Source organism: Sciurus carolinensis, chromosome 17, assembly GCF_902686445.1.
Source record: "Sciurus carolinensis chromosome 17, mSciCar1.2, whole genome shotgun sequence".
NCBI classification, from domain to species: domain Eukaryota; kingdom Metazoa; phylum Chordata; class Mammalia; order Rodentia; family Sciuridae; genus Sciurus; species Sciurus carolinensis.
This window is the reverse complement of record NC_062229.1, coordinates 26074888-26101540: the sequence shown is the minus strand read 5'-3', so window position 1 is coordinate 26101540 and position 26653 is coordinate 26074888. Positions and strand designations below refer to the sequence as shown.

At 36.7% G+C, this 26653-nt stretch overlaps 2 protein-coding genes across 7 annotated transcripts in view; both read left to right on the top strand.

Moving 5' to 3' along the window:
• The window catches only part of Topaz1 (testis and ovary specific TOPAZ 1), a 59634-nt gene extending 55211 nt beyond the window's left edge, over positions 1–4423 (top strand). The window contains exons 19-20 of the mRNA XM_047532302.1: positions 914–1097; positions 4204–4423. Of these exons, the coding sequence (XP_047388258.1) occupies positions 914–1097; positions 4204–4423 (404 nt within the window). The remainder of the gene's footprint in view (positions 1–913; positions 1098–4203) is intronic.
• A 785-nt stretch (positions 4424–5208) lies between these two features.
• Positions 5209–26653, top strand: part of Tcaim (T cell activation inhibitor, mitochondrial) — a 37095-nt gene continuing 15650 nt past the window's right edge. For 3 of the 6 annotated variants that reach the window (XM_047532427.1, XM_047532423.1, XM_047532428.1), the window contains exons 1-5: positions 5209–5453; positions 8838–8872; positions 18241–18310; positions 19333–19468; positions 22223–22376. In XM_047532427.1, the coding sequence (XP_047388383.1) occupies positions 18282–18310; positions 19333–19468; positions 22223–22376 (319 nt within the window). In that variant the 5' untranslated portion in view covers positions 5209–5453; positions 8838–8872; positions 18241–18281. Of the gene's footprint in view, positions 5454–8837; positions 8873–18237; positions 18311–19332; positions 19469–22222; positions 22377–26653 lie in introns of all 6 variants that reach the window. The other 3 variants (XM_047532424.1, XM_047532426.1, XM_047532425.1) reach the window with 3 other exon arrangements.

Sequence of the window (26653 nt, the reverse complement as noted above, 5' to 3'; positions counted from 1 at the left end):
TCTATTAATACCTTATAGTTGCATCTATAAATGGGAATAATGGGAATAATTATGTCAAAGGTAGTAAATTGGCAGGTTAAAATGAGACAACACCTATGGATTTAACGCAGGTAATAGGCACATAGTGGTTTCACAAAGATTAGTAATCATCATCAATATTAGAGAGCTTAAAAACTTGGTATTTTAAACAAATTTTACATACAAATTTAAATTGATTTTTGGTAAAATACAACAATATAATATTGCCTGTATATAGTATGGATGTTCTAGGAGTTTTAAAGGGGTTTCCCCCTACTTAACACTTCTAGTAAGCCCCTAAAATAAGTGTAAAGTTCAATCTCCTGGAAGAACATTTTAGAACATGAATAGATGATTATAGTTATACCACACCTAGCATATAGAAATATATTTTATATCTAGTGCTTAGTACAATGTAAGATATCATAGGAACAGTAATATATAAACTGTAATGGCACTATAAATAAGTTTATTAAAAATAGCAAGCAACTCTTAATATTTTATACATTTGGGTTTATAATTCAACATAGGCAATAATTATAAATACATTAGACCAGATGCCATTGAAGCAAAGGAGCTATTCTGGTTTCTTTTGTTATTCTGAAATTATGTTGCATATACTATGGCTTTATTAAAATGGTATTTGCCATAAAAAACTAAAGTCATTTTTCAGATAGTTTTATATTTCCTACTTTATACCTAATATTTCAGAAGCATTTTATAAAGAATAATGTCAAGTGTACTAAGATAAACTCACTACCATGTAACTTGTGTAGTAAATCTAATGTGAAGAATTACTCTATCATAATGTAATTATCACCTATGGATATTTCAGATGTCTAGGCTTTTACTTATGGGAGCTTTAGTAAAGTTTGACCTGTTTGATTTTTTTCAGGTGCTGTTTCATTAGGTTGTTATCCACCATTGGAGGGAAATTTATACCGAAAACTTCTACTTATTCCTTCTTATTTATCTGAAATTGAAATGCTTTTAGCTATTGAAATCTTCCTGGTATCTAATGCTAGTAGTATTCAGAGTCCTGGAACATCCACACAGATGCTACAGATAGTTTTGAAAAGGTTGGTTGATAAAACTACATGCTGAAAGCAGATTATGGGTTCCCGTGTGTACTAGAATACAAATATTTTTTGTACTTTTATATTTTTATGTTTGCATATACTCTAGAGATAGATACACACATGTGTATTACAAAATTTGCTAACATTTAAGAAAGCATAAGATTTATTTGAGGCTTAAAACTAACGAAGTTTTAAGGGGCTAGGCATATAGAGTGTATGGTTAACATGCTCAAAGCCCTGGTTTCAATCCCCAAAATAAAACAAGTGAATAGCATTAGAATACTTCAGTGACTTCAAAGATGTTGTTAGATTTGAAAAAGACAGGTTTTTTTCAGGTACCAGGCTTTCTCGTAATGATACCTAATTGTTTAGTGATATAAAAGGTCTTTTGGTCAACTCAAAAGATCTAAAGACCAGGTCTAATCCAGGTGCAGTGGCACACACCTGTAATCCCAACAGCTCAGGAGGATCACAAAATCAAAGCCAGCCTCAGCAACTTAGTGATGCCGTAATAAACAACTTAGCAAGACCCTATCTGAAAAATTTTAAAAAGGGCTGAGGATGTGTTTCAGTGGTTAAGCACCTCTGGGTTCAATGCCTGGTACCAAAAAAAAAAAAAAAAAAAAAAAAAAAATCTAAAAGGGTAATATGTGATAATTTACTTGGTTCAGTCAAGAATACTATTAAAAACGAAGCCATCAGCCTAGTTGCCATGTTTTAAAATGTTATGTATGCACAGATATAATAATGTAGGTGTTGGACTAGAGTGACACCTTCAAAGACCCAGAATTTAGACTTATACCACTGATTTCTTGCTAAACTTATCCAGGAAACCTGCAATACAAGGATCTTTCAGGACTCCTATTTTAGAGTTTGACAAGAATTTTGCTTCAGTTTACTAATGTTACAAATCAGATCATCAGATTGAATACTATTGCATAATTATCTATTGCATAACAATTACCCAAAACTTAGTGACTTAAAATAGCAAATATTTTCTTTGTTTCTGTAGGTCAAAAATTTCAGAATAGTTTAGCTGGATGGTTCTGGCTTAGGGTCTTTTATGTGACTCAATTTTTCATGTAGTTGGAGTCAGAATGTCAGGACTGTAGTCTGCTACATGATGGCTTGACTATCTGGAGGTTGCCTTTCCTAATTGACTCACTTGGTTGCTTGTTGGCAGGAAGCCTATTCAACACATGAGTCTTTCCATAGATTGTTTTCTCAAAGTGACAGTTCCCAGAGTGAGTAATCCAAGAGAGAAAAAGCAAGGAGAAAACTGCAATGCCTTTTGTGCCTAAGTCAAGCAAGAACTGTGGATGATGTGAGATTTTTACCCTATTTTCAAGTTACAAGTTAGCATGCCACAGTTGCCTAAATGCTTGCATAAGACACAAGACTCCTGTGTTGGAGACAAGTACTTTATTACTTGTGGTGCAGGGAACAGCATGATTATCTGCATATTTACATTATTCATGCTTGTGCCTAAGTCCCACAAATGGGCCCAGGTGGATTACCTGCAGATGCACCAGGTTCTTTACAGGAGAGTATTCCCAAACTTAGAAAACCCAAATCTTTTATAATGGGTGATGAGCATGCCTGCTTTTTTGTTCTGCAGGGAGATGCTATCTCCATCTTCTAAGGCTGTAAATAAACCTGCCTTTTGCCCCAGAAGGAGAAATTATCCTGTCTTTCAAGATTGTTCACTACATGAACATTCTTGAAATTTGTAACAAAGGATAGTCAGTGCCTTTCAAAACTTCCCAAAATTCAAGAGACCGTGGAAGATTGTCATCCAACAACCTAGTATCCAAAGTTGCTCACTGTCACTTTGGTTTTCTTCTGTTACTTATAGAAGTCATTTAGTCTAGCTCACACTTAGAAAATAATTTTAGTTCCACCCTTTTTTTAAACACATTAAAATTAGCCCCCCCCTTTTTTTTCTTTCTTTCTTATAGCTCTATTTTCTGAGGACTTCCTTATTTGCCACTGTACACTATAGTGGCCCGAGACAACTGGGTTTCCCATCGTCCTAATGAGAGTTTGATTTTTTTCTTGTAGCATTCAGTTCGCCTGCACATACAGTCTGTTTACTCATTGTTGAATTTGGGGGTATTTGTGGCCCTACAGCATAACTAGTGACATCCATAGAACTTTGATTTTTATCCAAACCAATTATGTTCTATTACTATCATGCTGAGCTCTGCCTTATATAACATTAACCTCTATGAGAGAAAATACTCATCTTAAGACTATCAAAAACTGTACATATTTGGCATATGCCCAGTCTACCAAAGCACCACTTGCTAAGTTAGGATGTAGTAGAGGCACCTGACCACTCGTTCCTCTTTGACCACTGGATCCTGTTTCAAGTGCTCATGTAACATCCACATCTCTATTTTATAATACTTCCCATCCTATATCCCAGAGGAAAAACTGCTGTAAAGAATGAATTTTACACAAGCACAGTCACATTTGATAGTAGATGGAACTGGTAGAAAATGTATTAGTAAATTCTAGCACTTAGTGAAGTAACTTAAGTTAGGACTGAAGAAAGTACCTGTAAGTTAAGATACATAGCAATACAGTTTCTGATACCAAATGTTAGCTACTGTTATTTACTTGTAACTAACAATAGTATCAAGATAAAACTAACATGCAGTTCAATTCAAAAATTCATTACATTTAATATTCTTTCATGCATTATAGTGAATAATCATCTAATCATTAACTTTGCAAATACAGAGATATAGGTAATTGTTTTAGATCAGTATTTTACAAGTTATCAGTTGCAGCCTATTTTCTGATGAAATGATCTTAAGGTGTTGCAACCAGCATTATTAAATTTGAAAGACAACTGAAAAGAAGTACATCGTCATCAGGGTAAGTCTTATTTTATGAGACTTTTATTTCATTTTTTGTGAAATTTTTATGTTACTAGGTCATAATATATCTTCCTATGGGTCATGGTGCAAAATGTCTGAAAGATAATTCAGAAAGAATATGGTGAAGTGTCATGGTTTAGTATCAATATAAATGAAGCTTTTGAAGAAACCATATTGTTGCTTTTTAGAACTTCTGACTTTGTGAGATGTTCACTTTATAGATATGAAGACAACAAACCTCGGAGCAAGGATGATTATCAAGCTGCAGTAGAAAGGTTAATCATGGCTGCTCGAATATCGGATCCAAAGCTTTTCATTAAGCACATGACTGTCAATGTTAATAAGGAACAGGTTTATAGTTTGGAACATTGTTCTGCCTTAAAATGGTTGAAAGAGAATATGAAGTGGGCTGGAAAGGTTTGGCTTTTCAGTAACCATTAGTTAATAAGGCTTTAAGTTCAAGTAATCATTGTTGAAAATGCAATAAAAATAAAAGTTTTCACTATTCAGTTTTTGCACTTTTTAAACTTATAGTAAGTTAACTCTTTTCAAGCAATAAGTTTGAATTGATATGTAATTTGTAATAGTTTCATCCACACTGAAAAGTGACCTTTCAAATTAATTTAGAAGAACTTCAGTGTGGTAAATCCGTTTTAATTCCAAAATCCAAACATTGAGAAATCACTGAATACTGTGCAGCATTTAATAAGAGGGAACATTGCAAGCAGGTAACAAGTGTTCAGAAAAACCCTGTAGGGGCATGAAAGAGGTTAGTGTGTTCTCTGTTCAGCCTTCAGAGCTTTTCTACATCTGTAATCTTTGCAAATATTAAAATGATTTGAACACAAACTTCAAAGTACCTTCTGAATTTAAAGGCATGCTTACACAATAGTTTTCTTAGGATACTGCTTTTTGAAAATCTGTAATTTGTTTCATGACTTATAATAAATACACCAGAAATAGCCAAACAACTTTGGGAAGTTAAAACTCCTTTTCAAAATCTGCAGCGTATTCTCCGAGGTGGTAGCCTTCAGTTTTAATTTAGCTCTTAAAACCATAAATTCGTATCATTTAGACAAAAAAAAATCTGAATAAAGAACAAGACGCGTCAGCGAAGGGGATATGGGGGAGGCATTCTTTAAGGGAGTCCCCTGAGCGCGTGACGGCGGCATCCTTCGCAGGGCTCTGGGGCGGGGCGGCGCAGCGCTGCGCATGCGTGCCCCGCCCCCCCGGCGCGCGCCCAGTTGCCCTTCGTGGTTCCCGGCCCTTGGGCCAGACCACTTCCTGCCGGCTAGCCACCCGGCTTCCTTCGGCTTACTCCTGCATATCCCGGAGCGCCTCTCTGCGCCTCCTAAAGCTCTCAACTGAGACCCCGGGTGGCCGGTAAGGAGGCGGGGAGACAGAGGGCTGCGGCGCCGACGTCAGCGCGGCGGGGCGCCCGGAGGCTCGGCCCGCGCGCAGGCGCGCTGAGGTAAGGCTGCATGATCCCCGTCCGACCGCGAGCAGGCGCTCGGGGGTGGGGTGAAAGCGACGCGAGCGCGCCTCGGTACCCGCCTGTCGGCGCCTTGGTTGGCGAGGACGGTGGCTCCCCGCGTGCGCGCGCTCGCACAATCTTGGAGTGGCAGGAGATGCAGCGCAGTGCGAGCCCAGGCCTGTGCGTCCAGCCCTTCTGAGGAGAGGGCAGAGGCGGAGGCAGAGCTCCGACCGCCTGGGTCTGGGGCGCTCACTTTGAACTTTTAAAGCTCCTCCGGCTCGCGGGTGCCTACGTGTGCTTTATCTTGCCTTGATAGAAGAGGAGACTAGGTTTTATTGTTTCCGACTATAAGATTTCCCATAGTATTTGCCTTACCGCAAATTGTTATGACTTAACTCTCATAGCAGGAGATTTAGAAAAGGAAGCTAGAGAATCTCCCTTCATTTAATAGAATCTCCTGATTTTGCTCTTTTTCTTTCCCTTTTTTCTCCCGTAAAGGAGTATGCAACTGAAAAGCAAGGAAATACTGCCCGCTTTTTGTCCCTCCTGCTTTAAAAAAAAAAACTTACAAGATGGTTACTAAGGGAAGTCACAGTTTAAATGAGAGTAGCCTAGCCTGAGGTTAACTGTTAAAATAAGTTACTTTCAGATGAAAATTGTGCCAAGAGGTCAAAGCTCAGTCGTGGGACCTCAACTTGGCAAACACTGATAATTATTGTTTCTTTAGCTGTCGAAAGTAATTTAAGCAAGAGTTTTTCTTACACTGTCCCTTAATTTGAACTTTTCACTGATTTAAGTATCTTTCCAATAAATTTGGTTTGGAACTGCACAGACTAAATGCTTCACTTAGAATAGAATGTAGGTTAAAATTAGAAATTTTCATCTTATGAAACAAAAACTAACATCACTATTAAGTGGATTACAGTAATAACTTACTGTGATCTGTAAATGGATTGTCTCGTTTCCCATCTCCAGCCCCCATCCAGGGAGGTACACCATCTCCCTGAAAGACCTTCCAGAGTGCCCCTCCCCCTAGGTGTAGACCTGAAAGTTTCCTATTTTATTCTGTGCATGTCTGTATCATTACATTAACTGCATTGTTTTATAATTATCTTCCTGTATGTCTGTTCTTGCACTTTTCCTTCTCCTAGACTGTAAGATTTTTGAGAACTGGAATTTTTTGTTTTTTAGTTTTGTTTATTTCAGTTGTAGATGAACACTTTTATTTTTTATGTGATGCTAAGGATCAAACCCACTGCCTCACACATGCTAGGCATGTGCTCTGCCCCTGAGCCACAACCCCAGCCCTGTCTTGATCCCCCTGCCCCCCATTCCCAGAACTTTACACAGAATTTGGCGTATAAGTCTTGAGTGGGTGCCTCTTGGACCCAGAATGCCTCCCAAGTCTGATAAGACAACCTAACTTCTTTCATTATTTTGTAGCATGCCTGAGGCCTTTTCCAAATGGAAGGCTAGCAGGTTAAATGGAATATGGACAGGAACCACTTGAATTAAGAGTTTGAAGACAGGAAGCCTGCACCTGATGTGGATGCCCCAAGCTTGCATCACTAGTGTAGGAGAGCACCCAACTCCACTCTAGCAGTGTTATCTTTCTGTGTAGCTGTTCCTGTAAGAGAAAAATATTAGCTCTGAGTCTTCTACCATTCTTGGCAGTTATGTCTCTCAAAGTAAATTAAAAGGTTGGTGTTTTGATCATCAGACCTCTTCTGATTTAGTTTTCCCAGGGCCTGCTTGTTTATGCCTGAAGTGATACAATTGGGTTCTTAGTTTGCAAGTTGGAGGAATAGCCCAAACATAAAAGCAAGCAGCCATGCCTGCCTGCCTACTGGACTCTTCCATTGTTTCCACTTAGAATTTTCTTTTTCAGAATCTCAAAAGTACGTAAGCTATACAGGGAACAAGGAACTAGTTCAAGAAAAATTTAAAATTATTTGACTTTTGGCATGTGATTGTGAATCTGAAGATCTTTCCCTGTGTTTGTATTAGGTATTTTTAATGAATTAAAGCTTAAAAGGTTTCTAACAGACTCCTCAGAATCCTCAGAGAACCTAAAGCAACAGTTGTCAGACTGAACATGCATCAGAGTCCCTTGGGAGTGTGTCCTGACACAGATCTCTGGATACCACCCAGTCTCTGGTTCTGCAGAGCTGGGTGGGCTCTAATCTGCATTTCTGACAAGTTCCTAGTGATGCTATTTTTGCTTTGAGACCTTGGCCCTTAAAACTGTTTTTCTCTTCCTTTAGCCCTTTCTCTTTTCCAAAACCGGAGTCAGATCAGATCACACCTTCCCTGTCACTTAGTCTTCAAAGCTTAAAGGAGAGCTTACAGGAAACACTTTATAGATTTTTCCCATTTGTAGATCTCCAAGGGGAAACATCCATTTCCATTCCAGTTGTTAAAAAGAACCAGACAATATACTTTTAATTCTTCCCCATGATTTGTGTAGAAAATGTTTATCTTAGAACAATAGTTTAAGTAGATGTCAGAATTACTAACTGAATCTCTGTGTGTATGTGTGCGTATATATACATATATATATATACAAATGTGCACATATATACACACATACAATTCTTACCTTTCTCAATATGATCGATTTCATATTTCTATAGGAAGGTATGTGTGAAAGGGGAGAATTGCTGAAAGCAGCAAAAGTCACATTCCCTCTCATTGTTCCACTGTCCTCCAAGGAACATCATTTTTAAAAAATCATTATTTATAAAGAGGCAGTTCCCATACCACAACATTATTATACCCACATCAGTTTTCTTTGAAGAGAAAAAAAAAATACTATTTCTATCAAAATGAATGTTTTATTACTAAGCAGGTACTAACTTTGTCTTGAAATAGTAAAAATAAACAGTTAGCCATGTTTATTCTGATGGATTCAGAATAATTTTTCCTAGAAAAAGTTTGTAAGGTTTAAGTCAGTCACTTGTACTTTTTTACTTCAGTCTTAGCATAATTACCTACTGCATTGTACATTTTAAGATTTTCAGACAATGCTCACTGATTGTGATAATTCTAGCAGTTTTCTAGTCCCAGAATTTTCTTCAGAAAAAATATAGTTAACTACATGTTCTATGAATATGTAAGCCCTACATTGGAAAAAAAAACTTATGCAATTTTTATATACCCTTAATCATATAATACTGATAGTTGCATTTTTTACTTGCCAAATGTTGCGAACGAACCACTTATGTATATTATCTTACCTAAGCTTAACAAAGTCTGTGAAATTGGTTTTTACAATTTTTTTATTTGTTCTAATTAGTTGTACATGACAGTAGAATGCATTTATCCATTTTGATCATACATAAATGGAGTAATCTCTCACTTTTCTGATTATACATATTGCAGGATCACATCGGTCATGCAGTCATACATGTAATGAGGTAATAATGTCTGTTTTACTCTGTCATTCCTTCCCCTGTCTCCCTCCCCCTCCCTTTACTCCCCTCTACCTAATATAAAGTAACTCTATTCTTCCTTATCCCCCACTTATTGTGAATTAGCTTCTGCATATCAGAGAAAACATTTAGCCTTTTTTTTGGGGGGGTGGGTTGACTTATTTCACTTAGCATGATATTCTCTAACTCCATCCATCTACCCGCAAATGCCAAAATTTCATTCTTCTTTAAAGCTGAATAATATTCCACCATATATATATATACATACATATATACATATATATATATGTATATGTATATATACACACATATATACATATATGTATGTATATGTATATATCTCACTTTATTTATCCATTCATCTGTTGAAGGGCACCCAGGTTGGTTACATAGTTTAGCTACTGTGAATTGAGCTGCTATAAACATTGATGTGGCTGTGTCACTGTAGCATGTCGATGTGAAGTCCTTTGGATATAAACCGAGGAGTGGGATAACTGGGTCAAATTGTGGTTCCTTTCCAAGTTTTCTGAGGAATCTCCATACTGCTTTCCATAATGTTTGCACCAATTTGCACTCCCACCAGCAATGTATGATTGTACCTTTTTCCCCCACATCCTCGCCAACATTTATTGTTCCTTGTGTTCTTGATAATTGCCATTCTGATTGATGTGAGATGAAATCTTAGGGTAGTTTTGATTTGCATTTCTCTAATTGCAAGAGATGATGAACATTTTTTCATATGTTTGGTCAATTGTATATCTTCTTCTGTGAAGTGTCTGTTCAGTTCTTTAGACCATTTATTGATTGGGTTATTTGGGCTTTTTGGTGTTAAGTTTGAGTTCTTTATATATCCTAGAGATTAATGCTTTATCTGTGGTGCATGTAGTAAAGATTTTCTCCCACACTCTAGGCTCTCTCTTCACATTATTGATAGTGTCTTTTGCTGAAAAGAAGCTTTTTAGTTTGAATCCATCCCATTTATTGAATCTTGATTTAATTTCTTGTGCTTTAGGGGTCTTGTTAAGGAAGTCAGGTCCTAGGCCGACATGGTAAAGATTTGGACCTACTTTTTCTTTTAGTAGTCGCAGGGTTTCTGTTCTAGTGCATGTCTTTGATCCACAAGTGAGTTGAGTTTCATGCAGGGTGAGAGATAAGGGGTAATTTTGTTACATGCAGCTTTCCATTTCTCCCAGCACCACTTGTTGAATAGGCTATCTTTTCTCCAGTGAATGTTTTTGGCACCTTTGTCTTATATGAGATACCTGTATTTCTGTGAGTTTGTCTCAATATCTTCTATTCTGTACCGTTGGTCTACATGTCTGTTTTGATTTATGGCTGTTGATTTTATATCCTGCCACTTTGCTGAATTCATTTATTTGTTCTAGAAGATTTTTGGTGGAATTTTTTGGGTCTTCCAAATATAGAATCATATCATCTGCAAATAGTGATAGTTTGAGTTCTTCTTTACCTATTTGTATACCTTTAATTTCTTTTTTCTAATTGCTCTGACTAGAGTTTCAGGGACAGTGTTGAATAAAAGTGGTGAAAGAAGGCATCCTTGTCTTGTTTCAGTTTTTAGAGGGAATGCTTCCAAATTTTTTTCGTTTAGAATTATGTTGACCTTGGGTTTAGCATATGTGACTTATGATGTTGAGTTATGTTCCTGCTATTCCTAGTTTTTCTAGTGTTTTGAACATGAAGCAGTGCTGTATTTTGTCAGATGCTTTTTCTGCATCTATTGAGATTATCATATGATTCTTGTTTTTAAGTCTGTTGATATGATGAATTACATTTTTTGATTTGTGTATGTTGAACCAATCCTGCATCTCTGGGATGATCCCCACTTGATTGTGGTGCACTGTCCTTTTAATACGTTTCTGTATGCAAGGTGCCAGGATTTTATTGAGACTTTTTGCATCTATGTTCATCAGGGATAGTGGTCTGAAATTTTCTGTCCTTGATGTGTCTTTGGTTTTGGTGTCAAGAGTGATATTAGCCTCATAGAATGAGTTTGGAAGGGTTCTCTCCTTTTCTATTTCATGGAATCATTTGAGGAATATTGGTGTTAATTCTTCTTTGATGGTCTTGTAGAACTCAGCTGAGAATCCATCCAGTCCTGGGCTTTTCTTAATTAGTAGGCTTTTAATTTCATTACTTAAAATTGTTCTGTTTAAATTGTGTATGTCCTCCTGGTTCAGTTTAATGTCTCAAAAATTTTGTCAATGTCTTCAGTATTTTCTATTTTATGAGTATAAATTTTCATAATAGTTTCTAATTATCTTCTTTTTCTGTATTTCAGTTGTGTCCATTGTGATATTTCCTTTTTCATCACATATTTTAGTAATTTGAATTTTCTCTTTTTCTCTTTTTTAGTGTGGTTAAGGGTTTATCAGTTTTATTGATTTTTTTTTTTAATTTTTTTCCAAAGAACCAATTTTTTGTTTTCTCAATTTTTTCAATTGTTTCTTTAGTTTCAGTTTCATTGATTTCAGCTCTGATTTTAATTGTTTCGTATTTTCTACTGTTTTTGGTGTTGATTTGTTCTTTTTCTAGGACTTTGAGATGTAATGTTAGGTCATTTATTTGTTGACTTTTTATTCTTTTAATAAATGAACTCAGTGCAACGAACTTTCCTCTTAGTACTGCCTTCATAGTATTCCAGAGATTTTGGTATGTTGTGTTCATATTCTCATTTGCCTCTAAGTATTTTTTTCATTTCACCCTTGATTTCTTCTTCTAACCATTCATCATTCAATAGTGTATTATTTAGTCTCCACATGTTAGAGTAGCTTCTGTTTATTTTATCATTGATTTTTAATTTCAGTCCATTATGATCTGATAGAATGCAGGGTATTATCTCTGTTTTTTTGTATTTACTAGGAGTTGCTTCGTGGCATAAGATATGGTCTATTTTAGAGAAGGATCCATGTGCTGCCGAGAAAAAAGTATATTCTCTCGTTTATGGATGAAATATTCTATATATTTCTGTGAAGTCTAAATTACTGATTTTTATGATTTAGTTCTATAGTTTCTTTATTTAGTTGTTGTTTAGATCTGTCCAGTAGTGAGAAAGGTGTGTTAAAGTCACCCAGTATTATCGTGTTGTGTTCTCTTTGATTCTTGAAATTGAGAAGGGTTTGTTTGACATACGTAGATGCTCCATTGTTTGGAACATAAATATTTACAATCATTATGCCTTGTTGCTGTATAATTCCCTTCAGTAGCATGAAATGACCTTCTTTGTCCCTTCTGATTAACTTTGGCTGGAAGTCCACTTTATCTGATATAAGGACAGAAACCCCTGCTTGTTTACATAATTCATATGATTGATAAGTTTTTTTCCCATCCTTTCACCTTCAGTCTGTGGATGTCTTTGCCTATGAGGTAAGTTTCTTGGAGACAGCATATTGTTGGGTCTTGTCTTTAATCCAATCTGCAAGTCTATGTCTTTTGATGAGTTTAGTCCAATAATATTCAAGGTTAGTATTGAGATATGACTTGTATTCCCTGTCATTTTGGTTTGTTTCTGGTTTTTAATTTGATTTAGTTTCTCCTTTGACTATTCCTTTAGTGCAGTTCCTCCCTTTGCTGGTTTGTACTTTTTTTTTTTTTTCCCCACTTCATCCTCATGAAATATTTTGTTGAGAAAGTTCTGTAGTGCAGGCTTTCTAATTGTTAATTCTTTTAACTTTTGTTTATCATGGAATGTTTTTGTTTCATCTTCAAATCTAAAACTTAATTTTGCTGGATATAATATTCTTGGTTGGCATCCATTTTCTTTCAGAGCTTGAGATATGTTATTCCATGACCACCTAGCTTTGAGGATCTGGGTTGAGAAATCAGTTGAAATCCAAATTGGTTTTCCCCTATGTGTAATTTGCTTTTTTTCCCCTCACAGCCTTTAAGATTTTATCCTTATTCTATAATCATTTTCATTATAATGTGTCTTGGTGTGGATCTGCTGTAATTTTGTACATTTGGGGTCCTATAATCCTTCTGTATTTGATTTTCCATCTCATTCTTTAGGTTTGGGAAATTTTCTGATATTATGCCATTGAAAAGATTGTATATTCCTTTGGTTTGTGTATCTGCTCCTTCTTCTATCTGCTCCTTCTTCTATCCTGATAACTCTTAAATTTGGTCTTTTCATGTTATCCCATAAATCTTGGAAGTTCTTTTCATGGATTCTTACCATCTTCTCTTCATGGTCAACTTTATTTTCAATATTAAATATTTTGTCATCTTGTCTGAGGTTCTGTCTAGTCTGTTAGTGATGCTTTCCATTGAATTTATAATTTGATTTATTGATTCCTTCCTTTCGAGGATTTCTGCTTGTTTTTTTTCCCCCACAATCTCTAATTCTTTATTGAAGTGATCTTTCACTTCCTGTATTTTCTCGTTGATTTGACTCTTTATACCATCCTTTACTTTGCAGATCCGATTAATTATGTGCATTCTAAACTCCTTCTTTTGGACATTTCTTCTGTTGTGTTGTCAGTAGCTTCTCTTATTGGGGCATCTTGGTTTGTTCGTGGCATTTTGTTCCCTTGTTTTTTCATATTGCTTGTGTGTTTTCCCATCTAGCTGTATGAATCTGAGGCAATATGATTCTATCCTGTAGACCTATATTGTCACTGAAGATTTCCAGTGTCCCACTTTTAAGAGGGAGACCAGTATCAACAATACCCAGTGCAAACAACATACAGCCTCAAATCTAATAGCTCTCAGCAAGGTGTCCAGTGTCCTCTCACTATTAACAGCAATGACAAGTTCAATCACTGTCCACAATAAAAACAGAAAACTTGCCAAACGGATTTACAATCTCAAATAGTGGACAAATAAAGAACAGAAACAGTGCAGGACATGGTGTTCATAAGGGAGAAAGAGAGAAACCAGAAGTAAAAATCCACAGAAAGAGTGGAAGACGAACCAACAGAGATTGGCTGTCAGGTGGTGAAAAAGTAGAAAGGAAGTCTAGGAAGACAGACAAGCAAAAGGGAGGATACATATAAAGAGAAGGGGAAAAATTAAAAATATAAGACTATACAGAACATACAGCAGAACTACAAAACACCCTGCATACTATCACTGTCTTCAACAAACTGATGCACAAAAAACACCCTGCTCCAAATATGGTGGAGAGAGATGCCAGAGAAAAAAATTTAAAATAAAATAAATCTCGGGGCTGGGGAGATAGCTCATTCGGTAGAGTGCTTGCCTTGTAAGCACAAGGCCCTGGGTTCGATCCCCAGCACCCCAAAAATTAAATAAAATAAATCTCGGTGGAAAATTGAATAACTACCTCTGCCAGCATCCAAAAGCTTCCCAGCCTGTCTCTGACTTCCCACAAGACTGGTCCAGACTGGCCCTGGCAGACCCAGTTACTATGTCTCCACTCTGGGCCTCAGATGCCCTGGGTTCAGCCATGTTGCAATCCCAAGATCTCAGTGCCACTGGAATTTGGAGAGAGTGTAATCCTGAGAGACAGTAACTAGATGGCGTCAACCTGCAGTCCCAGAAGGAAGACCCCAGTTGTAGCCAACACGTAGGTACCCGGACACTGAACCTCCAGGTCCTGGCCGGTGCCCCAAGATGGCAGTGGCAGCAAACCCACCAGCACCCCAAACAAACCTCAGGCTCTGGCTGGCATCTCAAAATGTATGTGGCCACCTGCAGCCAAACCTGGAATCTCCCTTTCAGCAAACCTCTGGGCAGTGGTGGAAGTGGTAGTAGCAGGAATTGGTGGCAGGGGATCAGCAGCAACTGCAGACATAGGTGGCATTGGCAGCAGTGGCGGCAGCTGCAACAGCACCCAGAGAAGAGTCCTCCAGGTGACCTCTGGGGAGCAGCAGTGGTATCAGCAGTAGATGGCAGCGAGACGTTCGAGGCATCATGAAGGCCTGCATACCTCCAGGGGATGGGCAACTGCCACAACATCAACAGCAGCATCCGGAGAAAAGGCCCCTGGGTATCAGTGGCAGAGGCCTCAGGGGCCGTTGAGTTCCGGCCCCCAGGGAAGACTCCAAGTGGCAGCTGTCACTGCAGTGGCAGCATCTGCAGTGGTGTGGGCAGCCTGGGCACCTGGAGAATACACCTCCAGGCTTCTGCAGCAGCGGCCTCAGGGGCAGCTGCACTCCACCACCTAGAAAAGACCTGCAGGTGGCTGTGGCACGCGGAGAAAACCAGGAATTCCAAACGTACTAGCAAACCTACTCAACCTTCACTGGAGGAGACATTATCTTTATTATACTGGGTAGCAAGTAAATATGCCCCTTGGTTGTGGAGGAAAACACTGTCTCAATCTTCCTAGGCTGTATGCTATGCAAATACAGAAAAAAAAATATTTAGGATAAAAAGCTCAGAACAAAAGCAGTCAATGCATATACTTGCAAAATATGCTGAAGTTGTTAACCCCAAGTTTCATAACTTATGTACTCTTAAAAACATGTACAAAAAGTTAGATGTGGAATTCCTTATCCAGACTGCTAAACCATAATCATAATGTTTTAAATTAAATATTTCCTTTCTTAAAATCTCTAATGACTTTATAGTATTTTGTCTGTGTCTTTCCAACCATGTTTTTCTTAAATATATAACCCAAATAACTTCAGTCTAGTGAGCATCAGATAAAAGCATGATACATGTATCTGTTACTCTCTTGTTTTATACTTGTTCTTTCTTGCTGGAAGTAGAATTGTAATTTTTTTCTTTTACTTAAAGACAGAAGTCATTAAGATATTCACTAATTTCACTGACTAAACTACACTCCTGTCTGATAGACTATAGCATTGTGTTAACTCAGTTAATAGAAATTTTAAATTCAGAATTAAAGGGCAGTTTGGAGTACCACTGTATAATATACAAGTACTTGTGGCATACAGTCACATGTACATTCCTGGAAAGCCTCACATCCTGAGAGATAATGCATTAGAGGGCTTATGGGGGGAAGTTACACACCTCTAAGAAAATCATTAAACCTAGGGTAGACCAGTTTCATTAAAACTAAAATTTTAATCTAGGAATAGCCTTAGTAATTATTTTTTTTAAGACTTGGAAACATCCAGCTTTTTTATATACACTAGCAGCTTCCCTTATTGTTCAGTATAATGAAAAATGTAGTAATACTCGAAACCGCAAGACATCTGTGCCCCCACCCCTTGTGCTAGGGATGGAACCCAGGCCTTCACATACTAGGCAAATGCTCCGCGCTGAGCTATACCCCCAGTGCTGACATCGCTGCTGAAGCCCAAAGAGGTAACTGCTGGAGGGTGGTTTCACTTTTTTCTGTAAGAATTTTGTATGTCACAGAAGCTTTCTTTTCAATGGTAGAAAGCCCCCGGTGATTTCATAAGCTTCTGAGATACCACTTAACATAGTTAAAACCAGACTGCATTGTTGCAGTCATGGGCCTACATGCAACTTTTGAGTTGTTTAGGAATTTGGGCTTTTCAAGCAAATTTGGTTCACAGCAGAATTAAGCAGAAAGTAAAAAGTTTCCACTTATCCCCTGTCCCAAGAATTGCATAACCTCCTTCACTGCCCAAGTCCCACATTTGTTGTAATCAGTGAACTTTCACCAACACATGGTTATCACCCTAAGTCTGTACTTTGGGATTCACTTTTGGTGCTGTACCTACTAAGGATTTTGACAAATGTGTAATGACGAGTTTCTGCCATTGTAGTATCATACACAATAAGTTCACCACACTAAAAATCCTCAGGTCCTGTCTATTCATTCCTCCCTAACTCTGGCTCCTGGCAACTACTGGTCTTTCTGTTGTCTCCATACTTCTGCCTTTTCTGGAATATCATAGAGTTGGAATCATACATAGCCTTTTCAATTTGGGGTTTTTTTTACTTACTAATACACAGTTAAGTTTCATCCATGTCTTTACGTGTTTTAATACCATCTTTCTTTTTAGCCTGAATAACATTCCATTGTCTGAATGTACCATAGTTTATCCATTTACTTATTTAAAGGACATATTTGTTGCTTCCAAATTTTGGATAAAACCACTATCAATATCTGTGTGGAATTTTGTGTAGACATGAGTTTTTAGTTCATTGGGATAAATACCAAGGAATATAATGGTTGGGTGGGATGGTAATAGTATGATTAGTTTTGTAGAAAAACTGGCAAGCTGTACTATTTTGCAGTCCCACCACTGGTGAGTGTGCAACTGTGAATGAGAGCCCCTGTAGCTCCATGTCCTTGTGAGCACTGGTGTTGTCGTAGATTTTGGTCATTTAATTAGGTGTGTGGCGATACCTCATTCTTGCTTTAATTTCCAGTTCCCTGATGTCATGTTATGTTAGACCTCTTTTCATATGATTGTTTGCCATTGGTATATCTTCTTGGTGAAGTGTCTGTCGAGGCTTTTGTCCATTTTTTAATTGGGTTGTTTATTTTCTTATTGTTGATTTTAGGCGTTCTTTGTATATTTCAGATAACAATCCATTATCAGATACATCTTTTCTATGTGATACTTCAAGTATATGGCTTGTCATCTTCTCTCGACTTGCTTTCATGGAGCAGAAGTTTTACATTTTAATGATGTTCAGCTTGTCAGTTATTTCTTTCATGGGTAATACCTTTGGTATTCTATCTAAAAACAAAAAAAAATCATATCCATACTCAAGGTTATCTAGACTTTGTCCAGTGTTTTCTTCTGGGAATTTCATAGTTTTGCATTTTATATTTAAGTCCATGATGCATTTTGAGTTAGTTTTTGTAAGGGATGTAAATTCTGTGTCTAGGTTACTCTTTTGCATATGGATGTCCAGTTGTTCCAATATCTTTTATTGAAAAGACTCTTTGCTCTATTGTATTGCCTTTTTTCCTTTGAGAAATCAGTTGACCCATATTTACATGGATCTATTTTGAAGCTCTTTTCTATGTATCAGTTTGTTATTTTGCCAGTACCACACTGTCTTAATTATTGTACCTTTAGAGTAAGTCTTGAAGTCAGGTAGTGTCAGTCTTTATTCTCCTTCACCATTGAGTTGGCGACTCCAAATCTTCCGCTCTTCACATAAACTTTAGATTCCATTTCTCTATATCCATAAAATAACTTTGTGATATATTGATTGGGATTGCATTGAATCTACAGGCCAAACTGAAAATAACTGATTTCTTGAGTCCTTTTCTTCATGAACATGTGATGTCTCTCCCTTTATTTATTTCTTTGATTTCTTTTATCAGAGTTTTATGGTTTTCCTTGTATAATTTTTTACATATTTTATTAGACTAACCCAAATATTTCATTTTGGGGGATGGTAACATAAATGACAATGTATTTTTAATTGCAAATTCCATTTGTTCATTTGTGGCTTCTGCTTAACTTTTCAAGCAGTTGATGGATGCCTGGAAGTTGACATACATAGATATTCAGAAATGTTCTGCCACCTGAGACCTTGGAGGAGGTAAACTTCATGATCTAATTTATAGTTAACACTGGGGAAGAGGGTGGAATCTGTTATGAAGTTGGTTAATTTCAAATTCTAAGGCTATTTTGTTGTGGTGGAAGGCAGGAACAAAAAAGGAAAAGAAAGTTCACATGAACAGCCAAGTGCTCCTTGAGTCCATTCAGAGCAGAAGGTGAAAAAGAATACTGTCTTCCGGAATATTTCTGGGTGAAAAGTTTAAGATCACCTTTCCCTTTAGCACAGTCACTTTATGGTATTATGTTTCAAATATGGAGAACATAGGTTTTTTTGTTTTGTTTTGTTTTTTTTCCTTAGAGTTTAGAAGAGGAAATTACTATTTATTTCATGGTACTGGGAATTGACCCCAGGGCTGTTCTACCACTGAGCTACATCCCCAACCCTTTTTATTTTTTTATTTTGAGACAGGATTTCCCAGGCTGACCTCAAACTTGGCAATCCTCCTGCCTCAGCCTCCCAGATAGGTATGATCAGAGGCATGCACCCTGCAGAAATGACTCTTTGTAATGAGACTATGAGAGGGAGAGTTCTGTGGGGAATGGGTACCATACCTCCTGGTGGATTATGCCAAGATTTCAGAATTAGAATGTCAAGTTACTCAACTAGAATAATGTTATTAGCATGCTAGTAATAAAAAATTTAACTAAAAGACATCTTCCCTCTCTTTATAAACTTTATAATTCTCAAAATATTTTCATTATGAAGAAATTGCACTATTGGATATTGAGGTTTTTTTTTTTTCTCCTGAGGAAGAAAATTATCATTTGCCATGAAACCAATTAATATTTCAAAATAGACTAGGGAAATTTTATTATTTAATATTTCTCATATCAAATCAGAGGAATTTATAACCACTGTTTCAGAAACCTAATAGATTTCAGAAAACCACAAGGTTTCTATCTTGGTTCTCTGATATTTCCCACACATTCACTAGACTGTTGATGCACATGTTGAGGATGTGAATCTGTGCTCAAAGTAATTAGGCCACATCTCTTTAAAAGGTTCTGTCTAGAGAAGATTCTCCCTCATTGGTTCCACTACTCGAGAGCTTTATCAGGAGCAGAAGCCGTCAATGCCTTGAGGCCTTTCTATTTTGCAGTTCATCCAGATTTCTTTGGACAGCACCCCCGAGAAAGGGTAAACCTTTATTTATTTTTTAACCTGTTGTCTATATTTGTTTTATTAACCTCTGATATATTTGTTTATTAACTCTTGATAATATATAGAGAGTTCTGTAAATTGGATTTTTCTGTCATGGTAATATAATTAGTGTTTTGATCTAATTTGAAATATAGAAAATACTAACAAATTAGTAATTCAAACTAATAAAAATTAAATGCTGGGATTTGGAAACATAATGATTTTTTATGAAAATTGTCATTGTTCTATACAGGCCATAAAGTTGTCATGTAATCTCTGGAGTATCTGTAATCATGTTTTCTGTACCAGTTTTTGGAGTAAAATTGGGGATCTAAAATAAAACACAATTGTCAATCCTGTTTATAAGGATGTTACAAGGAATATTTTGCCATGCCTTAATAATTTTGCTTTAGGACCACCTTCTTACAATATCCATTAACATATGCAAATGGATAAGGAAAAATAACATATGATAAACTGAGGACAGTCAATTTTTTAACATTAGGTAATAGGATTACAAAGTGAAATGCTTTGGAATTATTTCATTGGTTCCTTTCATCTTCATTAATTCATCCTGATTTAACATGAAAAGGAACTTAAACTCTTGAAAATTAATACTTTTGTTTTTTTTTCTCTTTTGATACCTACAGTGGAAAATACATCAATTTTACTTCTTTGCTTTAGGAAAATATCTTTATTGCTATTTCCAGCATATGTTGACTATACAAAGTCAAAATCTTTCAAAGTAGTTACTAAATTTAATGAACAGAAAGATACTTGTTACCTTGGGGAATTTTTAATAATTTAGTTTCTAAACCTGGGGAAAAAAATGAACCTAATATTGGTTGAGTGTTTTCCGTCATCTCCAATGTATCTTTAAATCTCAGCCTCTGTGTGCTATAAAGGATTAACTCAGTGAACTTGAGTTGCTTAAGCCCTGCACACCCCAGAGACCTGGCTTTAATGCTAGAAGATGAACCTTGAGCCCTTGGAATGTCCTGCCTGATGAGAGTAGACTACAGGATAAGACCATCTGACAGAAACTGTCAGCCATGCCACATAGTTTATGCTAAAAGTGTGAGTCATGTTTTCCTCCGCTGTGGCCCTGGGTCACAGTATCACTTTGACCACTGGGGTCTGCTAAAGATTCAGTAACCAAAGTGAGTAATGTGGGTACCACATAACTATATGACCAGCCCCCAGTTAAATGCTGGATACCAAGGCTTGAAAGAGCTTCCCTGATGGGCAGCGCTTCTCATTTTTCCTGTGCATCACTGCTGGGGGATTAAGCATTGTCTGTGAATCTTATCTCCACTGTGAAAAAATACCTGGGAACTTGCCCTTGGCCTCTCCTGGACTCTGCTCTATGTTCCTTTTCCCTGGCCAATTTTATTTAATCTGCCATCCTACTCTGTAATAACCATAGTCGTGAAGTACTCTTCTGAGTTCTGCAAATCCATTTAGCAAATCACCAAACCTGAGTATGATCTAGAGCACCCTGAAATTGTGCCTGGAGTTTAATTCTTCTTCTGAATTTGCTTTCTCACTATTCCACCTTGTATTTTTGAGTGCCTTCTCTGTGCCAAGCCTTTGCATGAGCTGCTCCCTCTGCCTGGAGCATCCTTCCTCAGTATGTCCCAGATATGGCTTGCCCTCTACTTCTCACTGAAACATCCCCTTTCAGTGATGTTTAAAATTGCTACCCCACGTTGCCTCCTGCAGTCCTTTTCCTCCTTACACTGCAGTGCTTTTTTGTTTTTAGTTTTTTCTTTTCCAGGTATCCTGTGTCCTTATTTGTCAAGTTTATTGTTTTTTTTTTCTCCCCTCACTGAAATGCAGGCTTGATGCAAGCAGTTCACTCACTTGTCCTCACACACTCGCCCAGTCTTCCCTCTCTTACAGGACCCACTTGCCCCTCTAAGGGAAGCAGACCAAGTCTTACCTGGTCAACATCAGGCTCAAGGTCCAGGATCTCACTCTGATGCAGAGTTGTTGGTTTAAATCCTCTTTAATTTCAAACTATGTAAAACATTTATAAGTTTTGAAAGTCGAAACTAAATATAGAGCTCACTGAGAAGTCTCACCTCCATTCCCATCTCCTTTATTCCATTTCTGTTCACTCCCTGTAGATAGTCATTTTTGTTGATTTCAGTATTATTCTCCCTTTGTTTCTTCTTGGCAAAAAATAGAAACATGTATCAAAAATAATTAGGAAGATTTCATCACACCAGCAGAAAACGTACCTGACTTGCTTATGGACTCACATAGCAAAGAACGTATTATAATAAATTCAACATATGAAAATAAACAATGATTATTTCTAATTTCAAATCACACTCTGTGCCTGAGAAGAGGTTTAGAGTAACAAGAAGCACAATTATTTATGCCATTATTATGTAGAGCTGTTCCTTCGCTAAAGCACATCTCTTCTTTTCACATAACAATATATGCTTGAAATCACTCCATAGCAGTTCACAGATATCTTCTATATCACTTTTGTCTTCATCTTAATTCCCTCGTACTCTACTAAATAATAGCTCTTTAGGGCTGGGAATGTGGCTTAGTGGTAGAGCACTTACCCAGCATGTTCAAGGTTCTGGGTTCAATCCCCAGCATCACACAAAGAAAAAAAAAATCCCAATTTTTTGTACTAGATTATTAATGCCCTCAATAGTGTTTAAAAGGTTAGATACGGTTTCTCTTGTGTCTTTTTCTATTTTGTGTGTAAATGCCATTCATATTTTTTTCCAGGAAATCAATGAAAATTCTCTTAAGAGATTAAGTGTCTACTTAGAAAACCTCCAGAAACCAGGCTTCAAGTCTTTGAAACCAACTCCACTTACATTTTATGTAAGAGAAACAGACCAGAACCCCTCTGATGGCCAGGAACCCTTTAGTTCTCCCGGTACGTGGTCTTATTTCTAGTGTGTCCCTTGCAAGCTGCATGTTACATACATTCATTAATTTTGACCTTGCCCAGAATACCTTTGGATTGAAGCCTTGGTCACTGAAAAACAATATCACTTAATTGTTTTTCTAGAGTTAGATTCTATTCCTAACTGCATGTCTTTAGATAAGCCATTTTTTGTGTTTTTTTAAACTATCTTGTCTATAAAACTAAAGTACCTGTTTGTCTCCTTGTTTCAGTGTTGTTTTAAGTGTTAAGCATGTCTGTAACAATTTACACTTCTAAAAACTACAGCTTTCATTCTCTCATTTAGTGCCCACAGTACTCTAAGAGGTTGATAGTACTTGCCCAGTTGTAACTTAGTAATGTTCAGTGACTTTCCTAAGACCCCAGAGAGATAGTATATGACCTTGAGTTCAGGTCTCTGAATTCACACCTCATGCCGTTTTAAAAATCTAACTAACCATAACACAGCCTCTTCCCGGTACGTTTTGTCAGGGTTTTAGTTGTGATTCGTAATTCTTCATTGGGGGCAGATATGTAGGTAAAGAGCTTTAAAGGTCTATCCTTTCTCCAAGTATATATAGCTAATAATATCTGTCTCCTTTGGAGATCCTTGAGAGAATAACCTTATTTTTAGAATAACCTTAAAGCTATTTGAAGATTTACTGAGAGGTCTTTGTGAATAAAGGCTAAAACAATTAGAAAATACACTATAATTTTTTTTAAAACAAACTGTGATACAACTCAGAATTTAGTAAGTCTTTTGAGACTAGAATCTGTTTCTAACTCTGCCAGTGACGAACTGCATGACTTTAACTTAACTTCAGGGTGTTCATTGATCAAGGCAAAGACCCCAGAGTGCTGTGTAGAGACCACTAACCCTGGAGATCCCTCACTTCTGCTTAATGCTCATGAGGTGCCCAGGACCTATGGTGAAAAGGGAAGGGCTCCATCTAAAAATTGCCTGAGTAGAATCTTAGTGCTGATGATGGCTTCCCACCTGGCTTCTTCAGGGACCAGCATTTCATGCTCTATTTTCTTCAATCTTTTCTTCTCCCGTGATGAATATGAGAGATCAAGAATCACAAATTCCTTTTCTTGACAGTTCTCCAGCTACCTCTAATGTAGAGTTTTACTTAAAATCACCCCTTGTTCTTCATTACCCAGAGAGAAAAAGTCAACCCATAGCCCGTTTGTAAAGGAACAGCTGTGCTGAAGACTGCTGTGAATAATAATAGATAGTAACTTCATCATTCTAAGTGATACAATTCTGTTTGAAAGTATAAATAATCATTATTTGTTTAAACCATTGTAAATATGCCATTCTTAGCCATGAGAGACTCTCATATGTCTTCGAGAGACATATTGTTTGCTAGTTTCAAACAAAGCAGTCAAATTTTTGTGTTCCTATTAGTCAGCATCAAGATTAGTCTAGGAATTGTCCAGGTTCAGTGGCACACACCTGTAATCCTAGCTGCTTGAGAGGCTGAGGCAGGAGGATTGGAAGTTTGAGCCCAACCTCAGCAAGACCCCGTTTCAAAATAAAAAATAAAAAGGACTCAAAGGTAGATCACCTTGAGTTCAGTACCAGGAGAAAAAAAAAAAAAAAAAATAGGCTAGGAATTGAAGAAACATCATACTAATAATGATCAGTATTCTTAGGTTTCAAGAAAACGTATGAAATTTATAGAAGCAAATTACACTTTTTATAGTTCTTAAAATAAAAATTTAGGGCTGGGGAGATAGCTCAGTTGGTAAAGTGCTTGCCTTGCAAGCACAAGGACCTGGGTTCAATCCCCAGCACCACAAAAATAAATAAATAAATAAAATAAAATAAAATAAATACAAATAAAAATAGTATCTCCAGTCTATTTTTATGTATTTAGGAGAGTCACACTCAGGTCTACAGCTACTACTTCCACTACCACCACTAGCTTAAATATTGAATGCACATGAGTTAAAGAATAAGCTGAATTTGAAAGCTTAGAATGAAACTTTGCTCCACACAGCAAATTAGGGGCAGAGCTGATACTAGAACTAATGTTCCCTTATTCATAGTCCAGAGGTGTGATTTTTAAACCGTACTGTCTATTGATTCTTCTTTAAAAATATTGCTATTACTCATTTTTGCCTTAGCCTTTATGACACAATTTGGCACTTTGACAAAGCTTTTAAACATTTTTCTTTAACATTTTATCCGATTAAAAAATTAAAATCAATTTTTTTTCTTAGAACACTAAAAATCATTAATCAGGCTTTCATTGGTAATTAAAATTATAGTAAGATAAAACATTTACTAGTGCTTTTTCATCATGGAAATTTTAAGAACCATTATGTATTATCATGACATTGAAATTCTTGAAGGCCTAGTCATTTCTTCAGTTCCACATTTTCTTGGTTGCCCATGAGAAAATAAGGTTTATTGTTAAAATAAGTTTTATTAAAATGTAAAGGATTGACTGAGAACTTTCTGTGGATAATGCTGAAACAAATCACAGTGGCCAACTCTGACTACGTAAAGACAAAAATCCTCTACTTTCAGTTAATGGTTAATTTTCAACTATTTATTAAACAAAAATAGGTTCTTGAAAAACATTAAGATTGGGAGAACACGTAACATACATGACCAAAAGATACTGGTAATATATAAAGAGTTCGTATAAATCAAAGAGAACACAGCAAATCATCATTAAAAATGGGCAAAAATGATGGATGGACAGCTCAGGAAATAATTCATATGTATTGCCAATAAAAATGCTTAACTGCCCATGTATGTATAATATGTCAAAATACTATTCTGTCATGTATAACTAAAAATAACAAATAAAAATTTTAAAACACTTAGCCTCAGTCTTCAGATGCAAACTGAAATAATTAGGTACTATACACTGCACAATTAAAGATATGCTTACAGTGATACAGGCAGTCCTCAGTGTGTAGCAGTCTTCATTGGATTAAATGATAAATTGAGAGATTAAGAGAGAAATTGAGATTTATTCCTTGACTTAGCTATTTTAAGGAAGAACTATTTCTTCCTCATCTCCAGTGCAGGTTATGGGTTTTCCTTTCCTCCTTCACTAAGTAGAGTAATTCTCCTGCCTGTAGTTTTCACTTCATCATCAAATGGTCAGGTTAAAATTCTTAGTTTGCATGTTCTGTATTATAAGTCTGACAAACAGAATATGTACCTCTGAGAATGATTTCAATTTTGGTGTGTGTCATCAGTTGCAAAGACAAGAAAATACATTTCAGTCTAGTGTGGAATGGTGAAAAACCAAAATCAACTTATAAGTCCATCACTATTGTAAATATTAAATAAATTATGCTATAGTCATTAAGTGGACGAGTATGTAGCTGCTAAAAAGAATGAGGCTGATATATACATACAGATGTAAAAGGGTGGTCAATGTTAAGTGACAAAGGCAAGTTCAAAATAATATATCCAAGTTGACATCATTTATATATTAAAAATGAACTATGTAAACCATGTAAGCATGCGTACACACACACATACGTATATATATATATTACACAAGCACATAGAAAAGGTTTAGACCAGCACTCTCCAGGAGAACTCTGCAATGAGGGAAATAGTGTGTGTAGCTCTTGAACATTTCTGAGGTAGCCAGTGTTGACCAAGGAAGAAAACAACCCAGTGGATTTCCTGTTGACGACTTAACAATTTAGTTCTTCAACCTTCGCCCAAAATCAGACTGTAAAACCACTAACTTTTAAGCAATTAGATAGTTTTTTTTCCTGCAGTACTAGAGATGTATCCCAGGGCTTTGCACATGCTAGGCAAATGCTTTCCCACTAAGCTACATTCCTAGCCCAACAATTAGGTAATTTTTAATCATTACTAAAAATACTAGGTTACTAGCTAGTTGGGTGGGCAAGTAAGAGGACAGTCCCTTGCATTCATAGAGAAAATTCAAGATGGTTTCTGTAACCACAGAGACTAGACAGCCTACCCTTCACACCTGAGCCACTGTCACACCACAGGAGCTCACATGCTCAATCTCTGTACTGGACTGTGGTGGACACCTGCTCATATAGCAGCTTTCCTATCTGTTCAGAGACCACATTCACGGGCAGCATTGAAGATATTTTGAACCCCTTCCTGGGTGGGAATGGGTTTAGTCACTAAACTAGAAAAGGAAGCTGATGTTAAAGGAATTTGTGAAGGAAAAAACAGCATTATATAATTTTAGAGAGAGGCAGTATTTTCCCATTCACAGATGATTTACCAATAGGATGAATTTTAATCAGTA